The 18,951-nt window shown below is 40.0% G+C and overlaps 2 protein-coding genes across 3 annotated transcripts in view; one reads left to right on the top strand and one right to left on the bottom strand.

Annotated features, from left to right (window-relative positions):
- Positions 1–147: 147 nt before the first annotated feature.
- hnf4a (hepatocyte nuclear factor 4, alpha) overlaps positions 148–18,951 on the bottom strand; it is a 21,895-nt gene continuing 3,091 nt past the window's right edge. The window contains exons 1-10 of one of the 2 annotated variants that reach the window (XM_077569713.1): positions 10,638–10,803; positions 8,926–9,100; positions 8,752–8,846; positions 6,759–6,865; positions 6,522–6,677; positions 4,600–4,687; positions 4,341–4,493; positions 3,144–3,380; positions 2,146–2,268; positions 148–958 (exon numbers count right to left, since the gene is read on the bottom strand). In XM_077569713.1, coding sequence (XP_077425839.1) covers positions 816–958; positions 2,146–2,268; positions 3,144–3,380; positions 4,341–4,493; positions 4,600–4,687; positions 6,522–6,677; positions 6,759–6,865; positions 8,752–8,846; positions 8,926–9,100; positions 10,638–10,725 — 1,365 coding nt within the window. In that variant the 5' untranslated portion in view covers positions 10,726–10,803 and the 3' untranslated portion in view covers positions 148–815. Of the gene's footprint in view, positions 959–2,145; positions 2,269–3,143; positions 3,381–4,340; positions 4,494–4,599; positions 4,688–6,521; positions 6,678–6,758; positions 6,866–8,751; positions 8,847–8,925; positions 9,101–10,637; positions 10,804–18,951 lie in introns of those variants that run through there. The other variant, XM_077569719.1, reaches the window with a different exon arrangement.
- ormdl2 (ORMDL sphingolipid biosynthesis regulator 2) overlaps positions 16,583–18,951 on the top strand; it is a 16,858-nt gene continuing 14,489 nt past the window's right edge. Inside the window, exon 1 of the mRNA XM_077569755.1 lies at positions 16,583–16,861. The gene's annotated coding sequence lies outside the window, so the exon portion shown is untranslated. The remainder of the gene's footprint in view (positions 16,862–18,951) is intronic.

Below are 18,951 nucleotides of genomic sequence, written 5' to 3'. Positions count from 1 at the left end.
GGCTGCTTATCACTCCAAGGTAACATGTTATCAGTGACCCCACACTGTCACGTTGCACCATCTCTTATATCTGTTTCATTTTCTCTACTGTTTGTAAAGCATACCGTGTTAAGCATACAACAAATGTAATGTAAAAATAGACCTTGATTTATTAGTTCATCTTCACATTGTAAGGCAACACATTTGCCCACTTTTAAGGCAGTTCAGGTTATAAGGCACACTTGACTTTATTGTCAGTTCAAACATGACATGATGAAAGTATTAAACACAAAATACACACATGAAAAACAAAACTGGAGAACCTATTCATTGTGCCTGCTTGTGAAAAAGTAGTTTCGAACACATGACTTCTTTCTAGTAAATGAAACAGATGTTTTGGTCTGGCCAGCTTTAGCTTGGATGTAATGCATTTGTGACTTGACAGTATTAATTTTTTTAATCACAGAAGAACATGAAATATAAAAACACAAACAAAACACATAAGAGAATGCAAAGCCGTGTAACATTCATTAAATACTGACATGGTTCCATTGCCATGTCGACCATGAGCTTTTTTCGGCACACGCTGAGGACATGCACAAGAAAGCCACGTTGGCCATCCACAAACTATTTACACAACAGAACAACGTTCCAAATGGCAGTCATACAGCAGTTTTTTTCTGGTATTAAACTGCAGTTTAAGTGGTAGACTCAAAATAGAATCATGTAATTACTTTCAAGGCACTTAGCTACTTTATGTTTCAGTCAACATGACAGCTTCAAAGCTGTTTATTTGGAAAATAGGAAAAAAAACACAACCAGTCAAATAAGGCTCATTAGATGGCCTCTTGCTTGGTGATAGTCGGCTGAGGGATTGAAGTTGGCTGCTTGGGGACAGTGGCTATGACCCCTTGAGCTATTTTGTAATGTTCTGAGCTGGACGCTGTAGGCGGAGACGGTATCGGGGTTTCCGGAGTGGCTGTAAAGTGGAACACAAAGCAACAAGAGCCAGTAAGTAAAAGAGAGTGAGCGAGAAAAACTGTTCTCTATTTGCTCCCCTGCGGGAAAACATATCTCAAGACAACACTATTTTCAGATAAAGAACAAGCACTTTTGTGAAATTTCTCAGCGCATTAAACATGTTAACAAAGAATAACAGAAGTTTTCTTTGACAAAGTAAGCCAGATTAGTTTGCATGAAGAATTTCAAGGATTACTGCGCCAAGCCCTTTCAGCTACAAACATGACGACAAGGCTGTACAAAGAGTTGGGAGGGAAATATCTGCAGCACGTTTCAATGATGGAAATCCAGCTGTCACAAAATGTCAAACTATCCTATTTGCTCTAATTAGCAACATGACAAGCGGCTGCCACCCTTGTGGAATTTTATGAAGAAAAAAAACATGGAATGAGCACTATAAATGCCTTCAAAATCTTCCATAACAAATAAATTCAGAAAAAAACAATTGATGACTAAAGTACCTAAACCTGACCTATTCTCCTGCCCACACTGTTCTTCTCTCAAATAATCCTTTTGCACTGAGTCGAGTTTTAAGGGCAAGGGACGCAGTTTGAAACATCACGGAAATTTTGACGCGCTATCTTGGAGAACCTCTTGGAATTTCGGCCCATACAAGCTTATTGGTGGATATTTTGAACTGAAACTCATCAGCCAATCGGAGAAAGGCTTCCCTGAGGTGCAAACAGAACAGAAGAGTTGAAGAGATATATTGACGGATAATCACATTAGACTGTTTGAAGGCGTTTTGGGCCATATTTTCTATTGGCAATATCACATTCCACATATAACATCACAAAAACATTCCCCCAAAAGGCAACTTTTTTTTGACGCAATTTTTTTTTCTATTTCTCTGGAACCCATCATCTGATTTAGAAAATTCTTTGCTGCATTGCTCCAGGTTCAAATGACCTGGTCCAACCACACTCAGTATTTTGACTTGCTGTCATTTTTGCGAAATCTTATCAGGGAGTCAGGAATAATGAATGATTGCTTGACTGGACATTTTTGGAACCATCTGAGCCCACAATTGCAAATCCATCCAGAATCCATCGAGACTTTTTTTTTGACAGACTAATTTTTGTAATACTGTCATGTTGAGTCTAATTTGTTTCATTCTTTCTTTCTTTTCTTTTTTTTTGTACGTACAGATTTGTCCATTATGGATGGGCGTGGGCATGTTGCTGGCCACGATGACGTTGCTGCTGAGGTGCTCCTGAACCAGGTGAGGGTGAAGAGAATGAGGTGCATGTGGTGCTTCATTGGCAGAGCCTGGAAAACAATAAATGTTTAACACTAGTAATTTTCTATCAACAACTGCGGTAATCCAGTAAACCATCTCTTGGACCAGAAGATAAAAAAGCATATTATTTACATACACACTGCAGGTAAATTAAAACAAATTGCTTAATGCTAGAAGAGTTGTAGGTGACGATTCTGGACACTTGTTTACATATACGACAGACGAACCCAGACCGTGTCTGCCAAGTAGTAAAACGCTCAGTATCGTGCCAGGCCCATTTTGTCTACGGTTGCCTGAAATGAGGCTGCCATGACTGCCGGGAACATTGTGTAAATGCAAAATGTTGACATAAACGTATCCTGAATATACATACATTTCCTTTATGGACGATTTGTGGGTTGGTGCTGAAGGTTCGAGATTTGACTTTATTGGCTTTTACCTTCTTGTGAATGATCACGTCTGATCAAAGTGACTGCTGCTGCTAGTTTCTCTTTATTAGTACTAAAAAGGATCTAGTTGACAGCACTCAATGGTTTCGACCAATACTCAGAACATTGCCAACGTATAAGAAGATCTAAGAAGGAGAATTGTAGTTTTACACAGATCGAGGAAACTCAAATTGTCAAATGAAACCAGGAAGTACCAAGTGTTACCAACAAGTGTTACTGTCCACAGTGAAGCGTTTTTTACATGGCCATGGACTGAGACTCAGATGAGACCAAGCTTCTTAAAGGCTAACATTTGTTGCTTGATCAATCTTGACTTCCTAAAACCATTTTGAATTCGCACTCTGTCATAATATAACAGTATTTTATTGAATGGAGCTTTTTTGTTTTCTTTTCTATTGTACTACGGATGAGACAATGCACTCTGAAGTCCAGGACTTCAACCACTAAGCACTCACCTCCGAGAAGCATCTCCTGCAGAAGATTGTCAATCTTGGCCATTCCGAAAAGTTTGACAAACTGGATTTGTTCAATCATCTGCCAGGTGATGCTCTGCAGCGTCGGCAGCAGGAGGAGCAGTTCCCCGAAACGTCCGCGGGAGTCGTATTGCCGGTCGTTGATGTAGTCCTCCAGGCTGACCTGGACTTGGTATCGCATTCGTTTGATCTTTCCGGGGTCACTCAGACCTTTTGCGTCTGTGGGCAAACACAAGCCATGTATTTGCGGGGGAAATAGTCACGACTGCACAGTCTTATTGGCTCAACTTTAGAACTTTTCACCATGAGGTCACATGTACTTCCAGGTGGCAAAAGTTCAAGTAATCTGATGGGAAACAAAGGCCTCCATGTCATTTGACCAAGGCAGAACAATTAATCTGCACAATATCTACAGTACTACTTAGTAGGGGTGGGAATCTTTGAATGTCTCACGATTCGATTTGATTCCGATTTTTGGGTCTGCGATTCGATTCAGAATTGATTTTCGGTTAAGAATGATTTTTTGATTCAAAATGATTTGATTGACAATGACTTTTGCTTCAATTTATAGATCTGCAAAGAATCGTAAAGATCTACTCCAGTCTGACTCGCTAATGCTAATTAGCGCTCTACTCGTGGCATTTTTATCACTGAAAAGAACGGCTCCACGCTGCTGCAAAAAAACAACTTTTATTGGAGTAACTTGATCGTGACTTTTTCCTTCTTCTCTCTAATGCGGCTACAACTTAACAGTGTATCAGACCGCGTGGAACCACACTGCCCCTAAGTGGCCAAATCGAGTACAACATGAACAGTGCACCCAATAAAGGCGCACACAAACAAAGACAAAGAAAATAATTTAAATAAAATCGATTTTGGGACATTTAAAATTGATTCTGAATCATACTAAATGAGAATCGCGATTCTTATGAGGATTGATTTTTTTGCACACCCCTACTACTTAGTAGTTTTCAGTCTTTGTACATTTTCGGCAATTATCTTTAAAAAATTATTTGACTTTTCTGTTACTCGGCCAAATACTCTTTCCAGACTGAAATGAATGGTCATGTTCAAGTATGCTAGCCATTATGTTTTGCTCGCATTCTGCCACCCAAAGTACCCCAGCCAGCGCCTATTGTTTACAAACATTAATGGCTGAAAAGATCTACTCTATAATACCTGGATCAAAGAAAACGATGGCCTTCAAGCAGGCATATTCGTTATCATCTATTTGAAGCTCTTGGAAAGGAAGCACCAGCTCATCCAGGATCCTCACAGCCACCCGGCCTACCTCCAGCTCTGGGCAGTTCCTGGGAATGATGTGATCGTTTCCTGAAACACAATCAACTCTTACTATGACCACAAGAACCGCAAGATTCATGTGAGATTATCTTGATAACCAGATTGGACAAAAATGGCATTGAGGTGCTGGTTTTACCTAATAAGAGGATATCTTTGTAGAGCATGGACCTCTTCGCAGCGCCAAGCAACAGATGTTCTCCAGCATGAGCTCGAAGCAAAGCCACCTGAAATAATGATGCAATTTTTCACTCATTTTGCTAAAAAAAAGAAAAGAAGTAAAAATAATTGTATAGGATTGCCCAGACATGACACGGGGGGGGGAAATTAGCTTGTAGCTAAGTTGTGTACAGGAAATAGATGCAGGAGTGTGACATTATTAGTAACTTTACTAGAAACTGCAAAGCGCAATGTCCTCAACAGGTTTTCGGATTCTGATTTTTGTTTTGGTGACAAGGAAATACTTATAGGAAAGGCCATTCTAAACTAAACACGCTTAGCAGGAATGCTTAGCCTGGATGCGACATTGATTTCAAGCATATAGGTCACTCCTGATCAACCTTTACGAAAGGATGTTACACATAATCCTTGAAGACAGCAACATCAAAAGCAACAGGCCACCGATCAAGTTTACTGCAACTTCACACTAGTGCAGGGGTGGGAAAACTCGGTCCCAGAGGGCCGGAGTCCTGCAGGTTTCGGAGGTTCCCATCTTCCAACACAAGCTGATTCTAATCAACAGGATCGTTATCAGGCTTATGCAGAGTTTGCTGATGAGCTGATCAATTATCATATATTAGCTGTGTTGGAGAAAGGAAACATCCATTCCAAAACCTGCAGGACTCCGGCCCTCGAGGACCGAGTTTGTCCACCACTGACTGCACTAGTGACTTTTTTCAGCAATACTCGCCGTCACACAAAGACGTCAGTCAAGAAAAGTGAAGTGGAACTGATTTTAAACAGTGAGCCTTTTCCGATGTTTCAAAGGAAGCACCTTTTCATCTTGCCTCAACCGATGACCTTTTCTGTTTTCCGAAGCACAGTTCCTGACCATGCGCTCGATTTGTTATGCCTGGATGAGACTAAAAGATTTTAGCCCTGTTCTTGGCCCAATCTGCTATAATTTTGTTGGGAATGACAAAATTTACTATAGTGTGACATAATCCATGATTAACCATTTGGCGCCATGACGGCAAAATGAGAAGTCGAGCGTGTTTGATTTGTTTGGATATCAACGAGAACGCTGCAACCGAGCACTTTGACTCTGAGGATGACATCTTGCAACGGTGCCTCGCCTTCCTTGGTCACCGTTGTCATTTGTCAACATGGTTGTGATGGTTATATTTGCTAGTGGTAACATGGTCATTGTTACAGTATGTCCATATATACACACTTTTCCTGTTCCCCGCGAGTTGATTTGACAAGATGATGGGAAAAGATGGGTTTTGTTGACATTGTAACACATTTGACTTGTAGTCTGACCCGGGTCTTACCCCACAGTCCGGGAATGACAATATCATTCATTTGTATTTTGGGAACACAATATACCTATTTTGTGACCACAAATTAGTATTATGTGCACACGTTGTGTGTATATTGTGGTTGCAATTAAAAAAAAAATTTTTTTTTGAAAAACATCCCCGTGTCACTTTTGTGGCTGTGTTGTTCACTATTTTGGAGTCTGCGAGGGAAAACAAATCCCTTCCTAAAACAAGATCAGCAAATGAATTACCAAGAGTTGGTGATCACACTGTTAATGATTTAACTTTTTTTCTCCAAGAACGGATATAACTTTAAAACCTGCTCATCATTTTGTAACTGAGGATTAAAATACATTAACCACTCTGCATGGAGCGTGTACGCTCACAGGTGCTCAGCAAAGCCTCCTCCTCCTCCTCACTGCAGGTTTTAATAATTTAGCTTGTTTTCTGTCAGCACATGTTTGGAGAGAACTTATTTGGGTGGCCGTGTGTCTTGTGGAGGGATGTTATCCCGGCAGTGGGCTGGTTGATGAGTGACCAGAGTGTCTATACAACTATGTACACTGTGTCTGAGTCTTACCTGGTCATCCAGGGGCAGGTCACAGAAGGCCGGGATGTACTTGGCCCACTCCACCAACACCAGCAGCTGCTGTTTCATGGACTCGCACACGTCCGTGATGGTGGCGATCTTTTTGGTGCGGATGTCGCCGTTTAGGATGGGCGCGGGTGAGGTGATCTGAACGGGGCGGGGTCGAAGCGGCGTGTTACAGGACTTGCTCGTTTGTGGTCATTAACGGGCATTAACGAAGGCCTGTACCTGTTTTGACAGCACGTCTGCTTGGATGAGTGCATTGATGGAGGGTAAACTGCTGTCTTCGTAGCTGGATCTTCTGGTGCTGATGCGGTCTCTTTCGTTCTGCACCGCTGCACACATTCATACGTGTTACACGCAAGCTAAGAGGTGCCACAAATCAGTAAGGCCTTCTCTGCTGGCCCAAACACCATAAGACTCGCTGACTTACAGTACATTTGCAGCATGAATTCTGTGCCATATTTGTATCTCAAATCGTCTTTGCCCATTGAAATGAATGTTCCAGCCCCTCTCCAAAAAAAAAGACCAAAAAACATTTTAACATGTTTTTTTTTAGATGTGCAATAATGCATCAATTAATCAGAAACTAATTTATTATCAAAAACTATTTTGATGATCAATTAATCAAATTAAGTAATTGTATTTTCATTCTCTCATAGGTAAATATTGTCCAATTTCTGTAGACCTCCATGAAAGCAGACTGATTTTTATCTTTGTGTTAAATCAAAATAAGACATTTGCAAACATCTGTTTTGACTTTGCAAAACTCTGATCAACAGTTTGCCAGTTTTATTCCAATTCATCGATTAATCTAAAAAAGAATCATCAGATTAATCGATTACTAAAATAATTATTAGTTACAGATGTCATTTTTTTCATAAGAAAAATTGCACTGGAAAGCATTGTACGTTTTAAAAACACAAGGTAGTAACATTTGTGCAACACATAACCTGCAATTACTGAAGATGTGAGGCTAAAACACAACTCGACCTAATGTATTATCCTTTGTTTGACGAGTGGTGGCTCATATCTGGAAAAACTTGTAAGTGAAGGCACAGGTATCTCAAGGTGTCACTGTGTATGCAGTGTTTCTCTTGGCTGCACTGCCTCCAGCACATGTGCATTCAAATTTTTCATTTTATTTTTTAATGAATACATTAATTAATTCAATTTATTATTTAATTGAAGATAATTTAATAAATATATTTGTATTTAATTATTTAAATTACTAAATTATATATATACTGTATATATATATAAATTCATTTCTAATTTTAGTTTTCTTTAAAGCAACACTAAGAAACTTTCAGTTTATGTTGATTATGCCGGCCGGCGCCATATGGACAAAAGTGGTAATGTTATGCCTGAAGGAAGACCACATTTCCCATGAGGACAAGCGCATTGTGTCGTTTTTGAGCTCACGCCAGTCAAATTGAATTGTGTCTTTGTAACGAATGTGAAAAGGGGGAAGTGACGTATGCCATAAAGCAGTCAGCACATTTGTAGTTGTTTGTGTGGTAGTGCTCCTACCATCTTCCTCAAAGTTTTTTAGTGCCAGTAAAAAGGATACAGACCCCCTCAGGCCATGGCAAAAGTACCAACTAGTTTTAAGTCTATGTTTCATCAGAAGAGTTATGAAAATATGTTATTAAGGTTGAAAAGTTCCTTAGTGCTACTTTAACCCCTCAGATTTCAAATTTCAGCATTTTTCTCTCCTCTGATTGGTTGGTCACAGAGCTAAGTTAGGCAAGCAAAGCACATCTGTGCACATAATTAAATATAATGAGCAACATCTGATCTCCTCATGATCTACTTTTTTTTTTTTCATGTTTTTAGATAAATACTGATTGTGAATGCTGTTTTATGGCGTTTCATTTTTAGTATTGCTGGTTTCTGTACTGCAGTTGTGAGAAGCTAGTGGCGGTATTCAGTCCGCACTGCCACAAAGGCAGTAAAAGTCAAACTGTGTGCCTAAAGAGAGGCTGCTGAGTCATGTCTAAAGAAAAATAAGACTTCCAAGGCTGTTATGTTTATCAGTATATGGCTATTATTGCTGAGAGGTGTTTGCTCAGCATAAGCTGCTGAGAGGCTTGATCGGCTCGTGGAGTGATCATTAACAAACAACTCCTCTTTAGGTGTTGCGACACACCCGACCAAGCTCAGCGCTGTCACTATCATGAGGGAAGCGCACGTTGACGTTCATGCTTGACTCTCGTACCTTCTTTCTTCATGCCAGCCCTGAAGCATTTCTTCAGTCTGCAGTATCGGCATTGATTTCTCTTGTCTTTGTCCACGATGCATTGTCTGTTGAACCTGCACAAGTTTCATTTTGTGCTGTCATTCCAGTCACCAAAGACACCCAATACGTATTGCTCCTTCTTTGGAATCCCACCTGCACGAGTACATGTGGTTTTTGCGGACGCTGCGGCGAAAGAAGCCTTTGCAGCCGTCGCAGCTGGATGCGCCGTAGTGCTTGCCCGTGGCTCTGTCCCCGCAGATGGCGCACAGGCTGCCTGCCGTCAGGTGGCCCGCGGCGCTCATGTTGGTGCTCTCAGCCGGCGAGGAATCTGCGGAAGCACGCCACCACGCTCCAGTTCATACCAGGAAATGTCAACAGGCTTGCGAAGGCTCACCAGAGTAAATTAAGAAGGGGCATTTTGGAAAGATTCCAAATTGGAGACTTTGTATGGGAATTAACCGGGAATTCAGGGAAAATTTCATGTCATGGTACCATATTCAAGCATGAGTGTATAGCGGGGTCACAAGCATGCATCCATGCAAAATAGACAGCTCTCTTTGCCCACATACGAGTTATCCTTTATTGCTCCATTTTTGTCTCATTTCACTGCTTGCTTTAGTCGGGACTCCTTATCAAAAGCTTCAGCCTTCAATTAAAATTGTAAATTCATGCTTCCTTCCAATAAATCGCCAGCTAATTCCCATGGAAAGTTTCTTTCTTTTAATTTTTCGGCAAAGACGATGCTCATAAATTGCTGATCAAAACAATCAAGAAAAGTTCCCCTCCTAGAGGAGCTCACGCAACAAGAGACGCTGAGTCAACAGCACAGGTGGCAAAAGTATTCACAATCTGTAATTAAGTAGAAGTACACATATTGCTCAAGTAGGAGTACTGAGTCAAAGCAAAATAGTGAAGACTCCAAAATTCATGAATTTTCCAAAAACATTTTGATAACTTGGCACAACACTCACATTCTACTTTAGTAATACTGATTGATACCTGTGGGGAATTTTTGGGGGTTAATTCCGCATATTGGCAGTTAAACATTGTGAACTGATGAACCCAAAAAAATGCGAGATTGATAACAACTGAAAAAAATTGACCTTACTTGTTTGAGTTTTTTTTAGATCAGATACTCTGAGCTTGTGCTTTTTAAACTGGCACGAGACGCAAACTAACAAATCAAATCATTCTTTTAGCAGACCATATCAAACTATTTTCATCAGGAGGGTCATGGATGGGGAATATCCTGTTTCTCTGAATCTGTTGCCATCGTGGTTAAGATCATAACCTTGATTGATTTAATCGCTCATGTATTTACATGTTTTTTTTTAATGTTGTGTTGTCATCTCTGTTTTCCAATGAAAATAGTCAAAGAAAGATAGAAATATCCAAATGAAGTACAGATACCTGAAAAATATCGACATCAATGATGTATTTGTACTTAGTTACTTCCCTCTGTTGCTCTACAGAGCATCACGAAAGTAGGTTAACTTCAATCTGATGAGTGGCGACATTTTTCCTGCAATCTCCCGACTGGCTCAATCAATCACACTACAACGTGACGCGTCTATTGATTGAAGCAGGCGAGCGGGCCTGGCATGAAAAACAACTCCTGGGAAAAGATTTGCAGCTTCTTCACAGTTCAGGATGGCAGCCAGGCGTCATGGGAGAGTGCACCTTTGAAATAGGTGGAAGCACTTAAGGTTAAAAAAAAAAAAGGAGAAGTCATGATTATGGACTTGGGTAACAGAGCATTTAACAGGAACAGCCCCACTCAAGCTGGTGAAATGAAGCCAACAGCATCCTCGTCGCTGCTAAATTCAGGCAGATGACTCTTGAGGTGTTGAGGAAGTTGCGCTCACCTGCGCCCATGGCCAGCACGTGCATGTTTTCAAACTCCAACGTGGTGTACGCCGGGTCCAGGGCCTCGCTGTAGTCTGCCATGTCCATGTCTGCCAAAACGATCAGCCTCTACCTGATACTGTGATGGAAAGACTCGTCCCAGAAGCTAATGTGCCCCCCCGCCACCCTGCTCCTTCTACTTCTCACCCCCCTCCCTTGAACACGTCCAGCCACCCCCTCCCTCTTTTGGCCCGCTGGCTCCACCCAGACATGGGGTAGCTCCCCAACTTGACGGAGAGCTGACAGGCGACTGACATGAGCTGGCCTCCTTCCCTCGTGCCGCTAACCAGCCAAGAGGCGGGCTGCCTGTCGCTGGTTGATGGTTAACTAACCTCCTCTATAGCCAATTGCTGTTTTTCTCTCTCTCTGAAGAGATAGCCCAACTTTGATATCATCCATCCTCTTGTCGTCAGCAATGGTTCGATAATTCCACTGTGAGAGGTGAACGCACGCACACATCATTATTCTCAGACGGCCTCATGCGTGTCACATGCGCGCGTGCATTTCCAGCAGCCACCTGAGGGGGGACCGAACGGCGCGCTCACATCGCTCCATCATATTACACATACTACTTTGTTGCTAAATCGGAGTTAATGCCGGCATAATGAACAGGCCTAACAATTCATTGTTTATGAAATGACCCACAAAAAGCTTGTTATTGGTCAACTCATTAAAAGAAAGCACAGGAGCCAAGTTAGTTTCTGAAAGGCTGACTCAAGCCAAGAGTACCAGTGAGTTAATAATTTTTTGTAAGTTCTGCTAATGGGAATACCCCCCCCCCCCCCCACAAAAAAAAAGTTTGATAAAGGCTTTACATGATCAATATCGTCAGATCCGTATCCTGTCGGCGTTAAGTCTATTTTGATACCACTTTTTTTTCCCAGTATAATATAATAATAATAATAATAATATAATATAAAAAAACTTACAATGACAGATAATTTGAAAGAAAGACCTATACAGTATATCCCAATATAGCGTGTTTCCTTAAAATTGCATGAAATTAATGGCAGTTTTATGTTCTTCTTATTTATAATTTCTAAAAATAAAAAAATAAAAATAACAAATAAAAATAATTACGGTGGATTTGGTTGATACAGAAAGCTTATTTTCTTACTCCAGCTTAAACATAAAGTAGGCTACCAGTCAAAAAGATCATGCCGTTATTGAGCTATTTACATCTTGCATCAACTTTTTCTTGGTTTATTGAATACAAAAATATAAAAGTTAAAGTGATACATTCCAAGTGCTCTAACTATATAGTTTGGTTTGTTTGAAGATGCTTTTCAGTGTTCTGCAACTATAACAGTAAACTATTCGGTTCTGTTCAGCACGACACAACAAACTACGATTGCACAAATTCAAACTGAAGACAAAACAACCGACCATTTCTGGAATTAGATTTTTTTAAATGATACACGTTTACATATCAATGTGCTATGTAAGTCCAAGATCCATTGATCATATTTTTACACACCGAAAAGGAGTTTAAAGTAAATTGATTAGTCGTTATATGCATTAAGCAAACAAATTCATCTTACACTTTTTCCAAGTAAATGTTGAACCCATTTGTGCTCAAAACAAGTAATAAAAGTTTTTTGTTTTTTTTTATAAAGTCTTGGTGACGTGCTGAGAAAATACCTCAAAATTATCTGTGTTTTTAATGATGGTCATCATTATGGTTTGATTTTATTTCTCATAACCTCGCGGGAAAATATGCATAAGCAATAAATATACTGCTCGTCATTTATTAACTGGAGAACACTTGAGTGAGGTTTCCTCTTGGCACGTAACACTGCAATGTAACAACTTGCTCTTTTACACCGTTGCAATCCACTCTACATATAAATGAATTACTGTACACAGTACGGAAGTACTGCACTGTCACATAGCTAACTTCTTTGTAGTATATTTCATTTGAGCTATTTATCTTATTATATTTTTAAATAATGTTCATTTGTTTTAATAGGGAGAAATGACATTTTGATTATAATTTTTTTGTATATTGGCTCTACATAACAATATTGACAATTAAAAATCCTCTAATCCTAATGACAACTCATATTATTTGTCATACGTTTTTGTAATGAATTGTTTTGTCCAGTCAATCCTCGGCTGTTTGAGAATCTTTTTTTTTGTTGTTGTGCACAGTGGCCTCACGGCGCATGTGACACAGCAAACAGCCGAGTTGTATTTGAAGAGAAAGTGCCAGTACACAGCAGCAGGTCAACGATCTTAAGTTCAGCGAGCAGTAAACCCGCATGCAGACCTCAACTTGTTAACCGTGCACTCGGCTACGCTCGTAAACGTATTTTTCTTCAGCTCATAACGCTAAACACGATCACTGTGAGATGATGGGCTCCATGATTGGATTTTGATAAACCTGACCCCCCCCTCCCCGCTAATCCAATCACAAAGTGAGGTGATTAAAACCTACAGAATGAAAGGTTGCAGTGATTAACTCATGTGAAATTCCACCTTAAATTTTTTTTTAGAAAGAAAATATTTCAGTGATACCTTTGCTAACCTTGCTACCATTTGGAGTTTGACACACACACAAAAAGAAAATTCAACACACTTTGTTTTTGGCTCTGTCAAAGGATTACTCCTTTATTTATTTATTTAACTATTTATTTAATTCAACCTTAATTTTTCCATGAATTGTTCCATGAAACACAGACACTGACACATGAAACACTGTCCTTTGCAATGGCGACCCGGCAGCCCATAGCATCGAAAAACAAATCAAAAGCAAATGTAATATAATCGCATGCCAAAACAACAAGAAAATCGGAATCATCTTTATTGGTCAAGTATGTAAAAACATACAAGGAATGTGTTTCCTGTAGTTGGAGCCATTCTAATTGCAACAAGCAATCGTGCAGCATTTCAATCAAAGGAACTCAATTGTTGGAGTGAACCCAAACCAGAATTGAAGATGATTAAACCATGTCTACTTTTCAAATCTAACATTTAAAAATCCCAACTGGAAAAAAAAATATTTTTATCGCCATTATTCATAGAATACCTGTGACGCAAATACCGGTGGATCCTGATTTTCATATCGGCACTTCGTATCGGCGCCTGCTGGAGTGACAATTTGGTGGCAGAAAGTTGACCTATACTTTATGCCTGCTCAGATCACATCAAACACCGGCACAAGTTAGCTTGTCGAACCCGACGTGTTTCGTTCAGAAATATGTGAACAGCGGGCAACCCTTTGAATTATTGTATTATATTTTTTTAATCATTCCATTGTAGTGGGGCAGGGTAAACAAATGATTGGGAGTGGGGGGTAATTACCAATACTGGGTCTAACCCACCTCTGCATACAATTACAACATGAATACAGCACACCAATAATTCAGAAAATTGGATTACGGCTTCTGGAGAAACATGATAGAAATTTTGGTGAAATGCCTTCAAGGATAACTTGGTTATTTCGCAACTCTCCTTGACCTTTTTTCTTTTGTCTGCGACTCTTCCAAGCCCTTCTCTGATTGGCTGGCGAGATTAATTTGAAACAAAATCCCCCAATAATTTCGCACTGGCCTAAATTGACAGGGTTTCTCCACGTTGACTTTTCAAAATTATCATCACACATCAAACGTCTGCACAAATTGGAACATTAGTGTAAATAGCAGTCAAATTGTTTTGTTTTTTCCATGAATGTATTTATTCTGGAGGATTTCAGACACCGGAAGTGCTCAATCCATGTTTGTTTTTTTTAGATAGGGCCACAAAGACTTCTAAGAATTAATCAAGATTTTATGATAGCAAAGTTTGTTCATGCAAATAAAATTCATCCGTAAATGTAGTTTTGAAGGTCGCCCGACGGATTGTGCTGCAAGTTGGAGGCAGCGCACGTCGATAAAAACACGGCCAAACTGTTTTTTGCGTGTGTACAGAGGTCATCTCCTCTTACAACATGTTCGATCTGCTCTTCTGCAATACTTTTATTTGCTCAAGAAGTGCGCTGATTATTTCAAAGGGGGGTGGCAGGGAGGGGGGTGTCTATGTGGAGGCCGAATCAGCTTTACATGAGTCACCACCTGAGTCAATCTTATCTGGCCTGCCATTAAAAGGTTTTTATCGCTGCTCCCATACGAGTTTTCTGTGAACTCCTCAAGAAAGGGTCATATACTGTAAGGGACTGTAAAATATAATCTGCGCAGTTATAGCTTTCTTAATCATGAACTGACAAACTGTTCTGAGGTTTCAGATAGGGAGAACAAGCTGGATCATTCTCCCATGTCATCAATCTAAGGCGGAGGGATGTTCAGTTTCGACCCGAGCCCACACCAAGTCCCGAGCAATACTTTAAAGGGGAAGTCACTCTTAAATATTTCCTGACAATAGTATGTTATATGTGACCTCACTAGTCTAAACATGACGTTCTGATCAATATTACATTTGTGGGAAAAGAGTTATAAAGCAAAATCCAGCCGTTTTTGTCCATCTCAGCCACCAATCACAGCTCAGCTTCAGAAAACAGATGAGCTGTGATTGGTCATCTGAGCAACATTGATGTCATCAAAATGGCTGCCCCCTGAGATGGATAAAAACGGCTGAATTTTGCTGCTTAACTCATATTCCACTAACGCAATGTTAACCAGAGAGAATACCATATTTAGACAGTGAAGCTGCATAGAACATATTTTTGTCCCCCCAAAAAAGGGGTTGACTTCCCCTTTAAGAAGATAAAAACAGAATTATGTTATGGGTCATTTGCATATCATGTGATCAATAACGGTTTAGACATACAACATAAAATATCCTTTTGAAAATCAATTAATGGCATTTAATTTTTAGCAGTTGTCTTTCAAAAGGTAATAATTGTTTCTAAGAAGAAAGAAAGAAAATGACAATGGCAAAATTACATTTACGTTTCCCAAATTATTATTATTTTATTTTTTTTACTACTTACATGTTTTAGAAGATGCTAATTCCATTTTTGAATATGGTGGGGGGGTTTTCTGCTTAAAATGCCGTTTCCATGAAAACTAACACAATTGCATCTTTGAGTCATTTGATCAATAGCAGTAAAGACATTGCCCACAAAATATCCTTAATTGAAAATCAATTATTGTTGCTAATATGAGTATTTTGACTTAACGGCAGTCGATATCATTCAAAAGGTTTTCAATACGATTTGGATGGTTCAATTTGAAAGTGGAACGATTCGATCCGGTTCGACTCAGTGGCATTACAATTCGATTCAATATGGTACGGCTCAGTTTGAGATGGTATGATGGAATGCAATGACATTTTTTTGGGTGTCATTTGACATCCATTTGAATGAACGTACTTATTGTTATTGTACCATTTTCTTCCAAGAAGAATAAAAGACAATTTGATACGTATCGATATATTTCAAAGTAGAACGATTTGATTCGGATCAATTCGATGCGCTGGCATCTTTTAAATCAACCTGGTCAAAGCGGGTTTTGTTCCACCACTAATGTCAATTCTTTCTCGCATGGGATTCGTTCAAGAACCACTTGCAATATAGAGACACCCCACAAAATAGATATATTTTTTCCTTTCACCTTTCCCACTTTAAACATTTGAACTGGGGACATCCAACCCCTTTTCTGCTTTTGGGGATGCTGATCAGGTTTAGGACGCAAGTCCCGTGCTGAGTACTGAACGAATGCTAATGAGCGGTCGGGCGCACCTTGTGCACTATGCCGTAGGTATGACATCAGTGTGTTGAAGTGCGACGGGCCACAAGCGCTGTCTTATAATCAGTCACCCAAAACCCTGCCCCGGGGGCCAAAAGTCAAAGGCCCGCCGAGGCCTGATGTAACACATGTGCGCATGAGTCTCCCCTTTCAAACTTCAAACTCCAGTTTGTGAACAAAGTCCTGTCTATTTATTCCGAATAGGAATCTCCCAGAGCTGAGCAAACTCCAGTTGCGAGCGCTGCCTAGTTGGAGCGTTTCCTCCACGAAGGCGGCGGCGGCGGGCAGCCGGCCGCACCGTGATGCCGAGGACGAGGAATTACGGAGAACCCGGGACTTATTTTCCTCTGCTGGCATGTGGCATGGAAGCCGTTTGTTTGCGAGTGTTGATAAGCGAGATGAGAGGAGACGAGAGTAGAGGAGAGCAGACTGACAATGTGCTGGCTGCAGCAGAAAGGAGGCTGCTGCTCTGCTGTCATGCAGTAGATTCGAGTAGATAGGTGAGTGCATGCAGTGTCGTGCGTGGCAGCCACCGTGTCAACAGATAACTATCTGCAAATAACAACGCTTATGCAAGCCACACTGGCTGACCGGAGAGGGGGGAGGGAAAAAAAAAATCATATTTCCAAGATGCCTGTTTGCTGTAAATCATGTCAAATTTGTCACTTGATGTGGGAGTAGGGATAGAGCGATTATCGTAAGTTTAACATTTCACTTATTCAGGGAAATTCATATTTTCTGTAGAAAACTCTAGGGAATTATTTACTCGTTTTCATGTCACTTTTGAAGACATGATGGTGCCCCTGAGAGCTCCTTGAACATTTTGTTAGAATAAAAAAAATAATTTAAAAAAGTTAACATTTTGCAATCTGAAAAGTTTGTCAAGAAACATATGCTGTAAGTCAGACATTTCATCAATGTTAAGAGTTAGAATTTGAATTTTAAAAACATTTGACGGCAATATTTTTTCCAAACGAATATTGGCTCTAAATAGCGGTTATTGGCCTCCTTAACTACTAATAATCGGTACTGGATGTGAAAAACACATCCATTTGGAAGTGTCAGTACTGGGGAGATCCCAGAAGGTAATCATAATAATTAGGTAGGTAGATAACCGATAACAAATACCAATGCCACCAGGACATAACCCCGCCCCCCTCCAATAAATGACAGATGATTTAAAAGAAAAACCTTTATATCCCAGTATAGCATTTTTTTTCTAATTGCATGAAATGAATGGCAATTTTCTCTTCTTCTAATTTCTAGTTCCTGATCGTAAAACGGACACAAAAGGGAGGCCCGTCCATGAATGTACCAATATCTTAAAATATGTCTGGCATCGTCACCAATACTGATATGGTAATCGCCCATCCCTAGTATTTCTAAATGGATCTGAGGCTTAATTATGAAGTATTCAAAGACGCTTTCAAGTATTTTCACTTTTCACTGTCCACTGAAAGCAGGGCTGGCTGTCGAATCTCAGCTTCGTTTTCACGACACAACGGTTGATAGTTGAGCCATTGGTCACTTTGAATACTCAAGGAGCCATTTGAATCTTCCATCCCACAGGAAAAAAAAAAAACACCAGGAGCCGCAAAACTATTTTGACATCTAAAATGCATAAAGCTTTTTTACACCAGGAAGTTAAAGCGATTGATTAGCTCAATAATTCTTTGGTGCTGGCGACACAAATTGTGAACAACAAAAAACAACTTATTTTAATGGTATAAGAGCACCATAATCTGTTTGAAAAATAGACCAACTAATGTTACCCTGACCCTAAAAACTGTCTTAGTCGGTTGGAATGTGAAAATCATGTGAATCGGGTTGATTGCATCATTTTCAGATGATTGATTTTGGGTGAAAAAAAATCGGATTTTTTTTTTTGTCTTCACTTTTTAAGCGTCAAAATAGTCCTAAAATAGAAGAGCAATAGCTTCGATTTCTGTTACACGAGGTAGCATTTCGGGTTTGTGTGGTGCTATCAAAAGATGAGAGGCAAAAAAGCTGTTTCTGAATATAGAGATGGAAATTAAAACGTGTTTTTAAATCCGATTCATTGATGTTAATCAACAGAATAATTGACACGAGTCGATTATTAAAATAATTGTTAGTTGCAGGCTTGGGCTCATTTTCTGTTTCCAATTGCTGGTTGACAAAACGAGAGCTTATTGTTACTGCAACTGCGCTAGAGGACAGATGAAATCCTGAAGAAGAATTAAAAGTCTTATCTATCTTAGCCATCTCCTGTCGTCATTTGGCGTTGAAGAAAAACGATAAATACGGCTTGTCACGAAATCAAACTTGAGAGGAGTGCTCAGATTGTTATTACTCGTGACATCTATTTGGTTTCAGGCTAATCATAAACCACGAGGGCCAATTTAGCCGGCCAGTATCGCGCCATATTACAAGACGATAAAAAGTTCTGATAAAAAATGACCGAGGTAAACTTCAGTTGGGAAATTTTTCCTGCCGGCTCGCTCTTGCCGTGTCGCATTTTGACAAATGCGAAGCGCTCTTCCTGACGGTGGCTCCTCTTCAGCACATTTTTGTCAAAACGCCACCGTGTCACTTCATGTCAAAAAGTCAC

Source organism: Vanacampus margaritifer, chromosome 1 (genome assembly GCF_051991255.1).
Source record: "Vanacampus margaritifer isolate UIUO_Vmar chromosome 1, RoL_Vmar_1.0, whole genome shotgun sequence".
Lineage (NCBI taxonomy): Eukaryota > Metazoa > Chordata > Actinopteri > Syngnathiformes > Syngnathidae > Vanacampus > Vanacampus margaritifer.
This window is presented reverse-complemented; position numbering and strand designations above follow the sequence as displayed.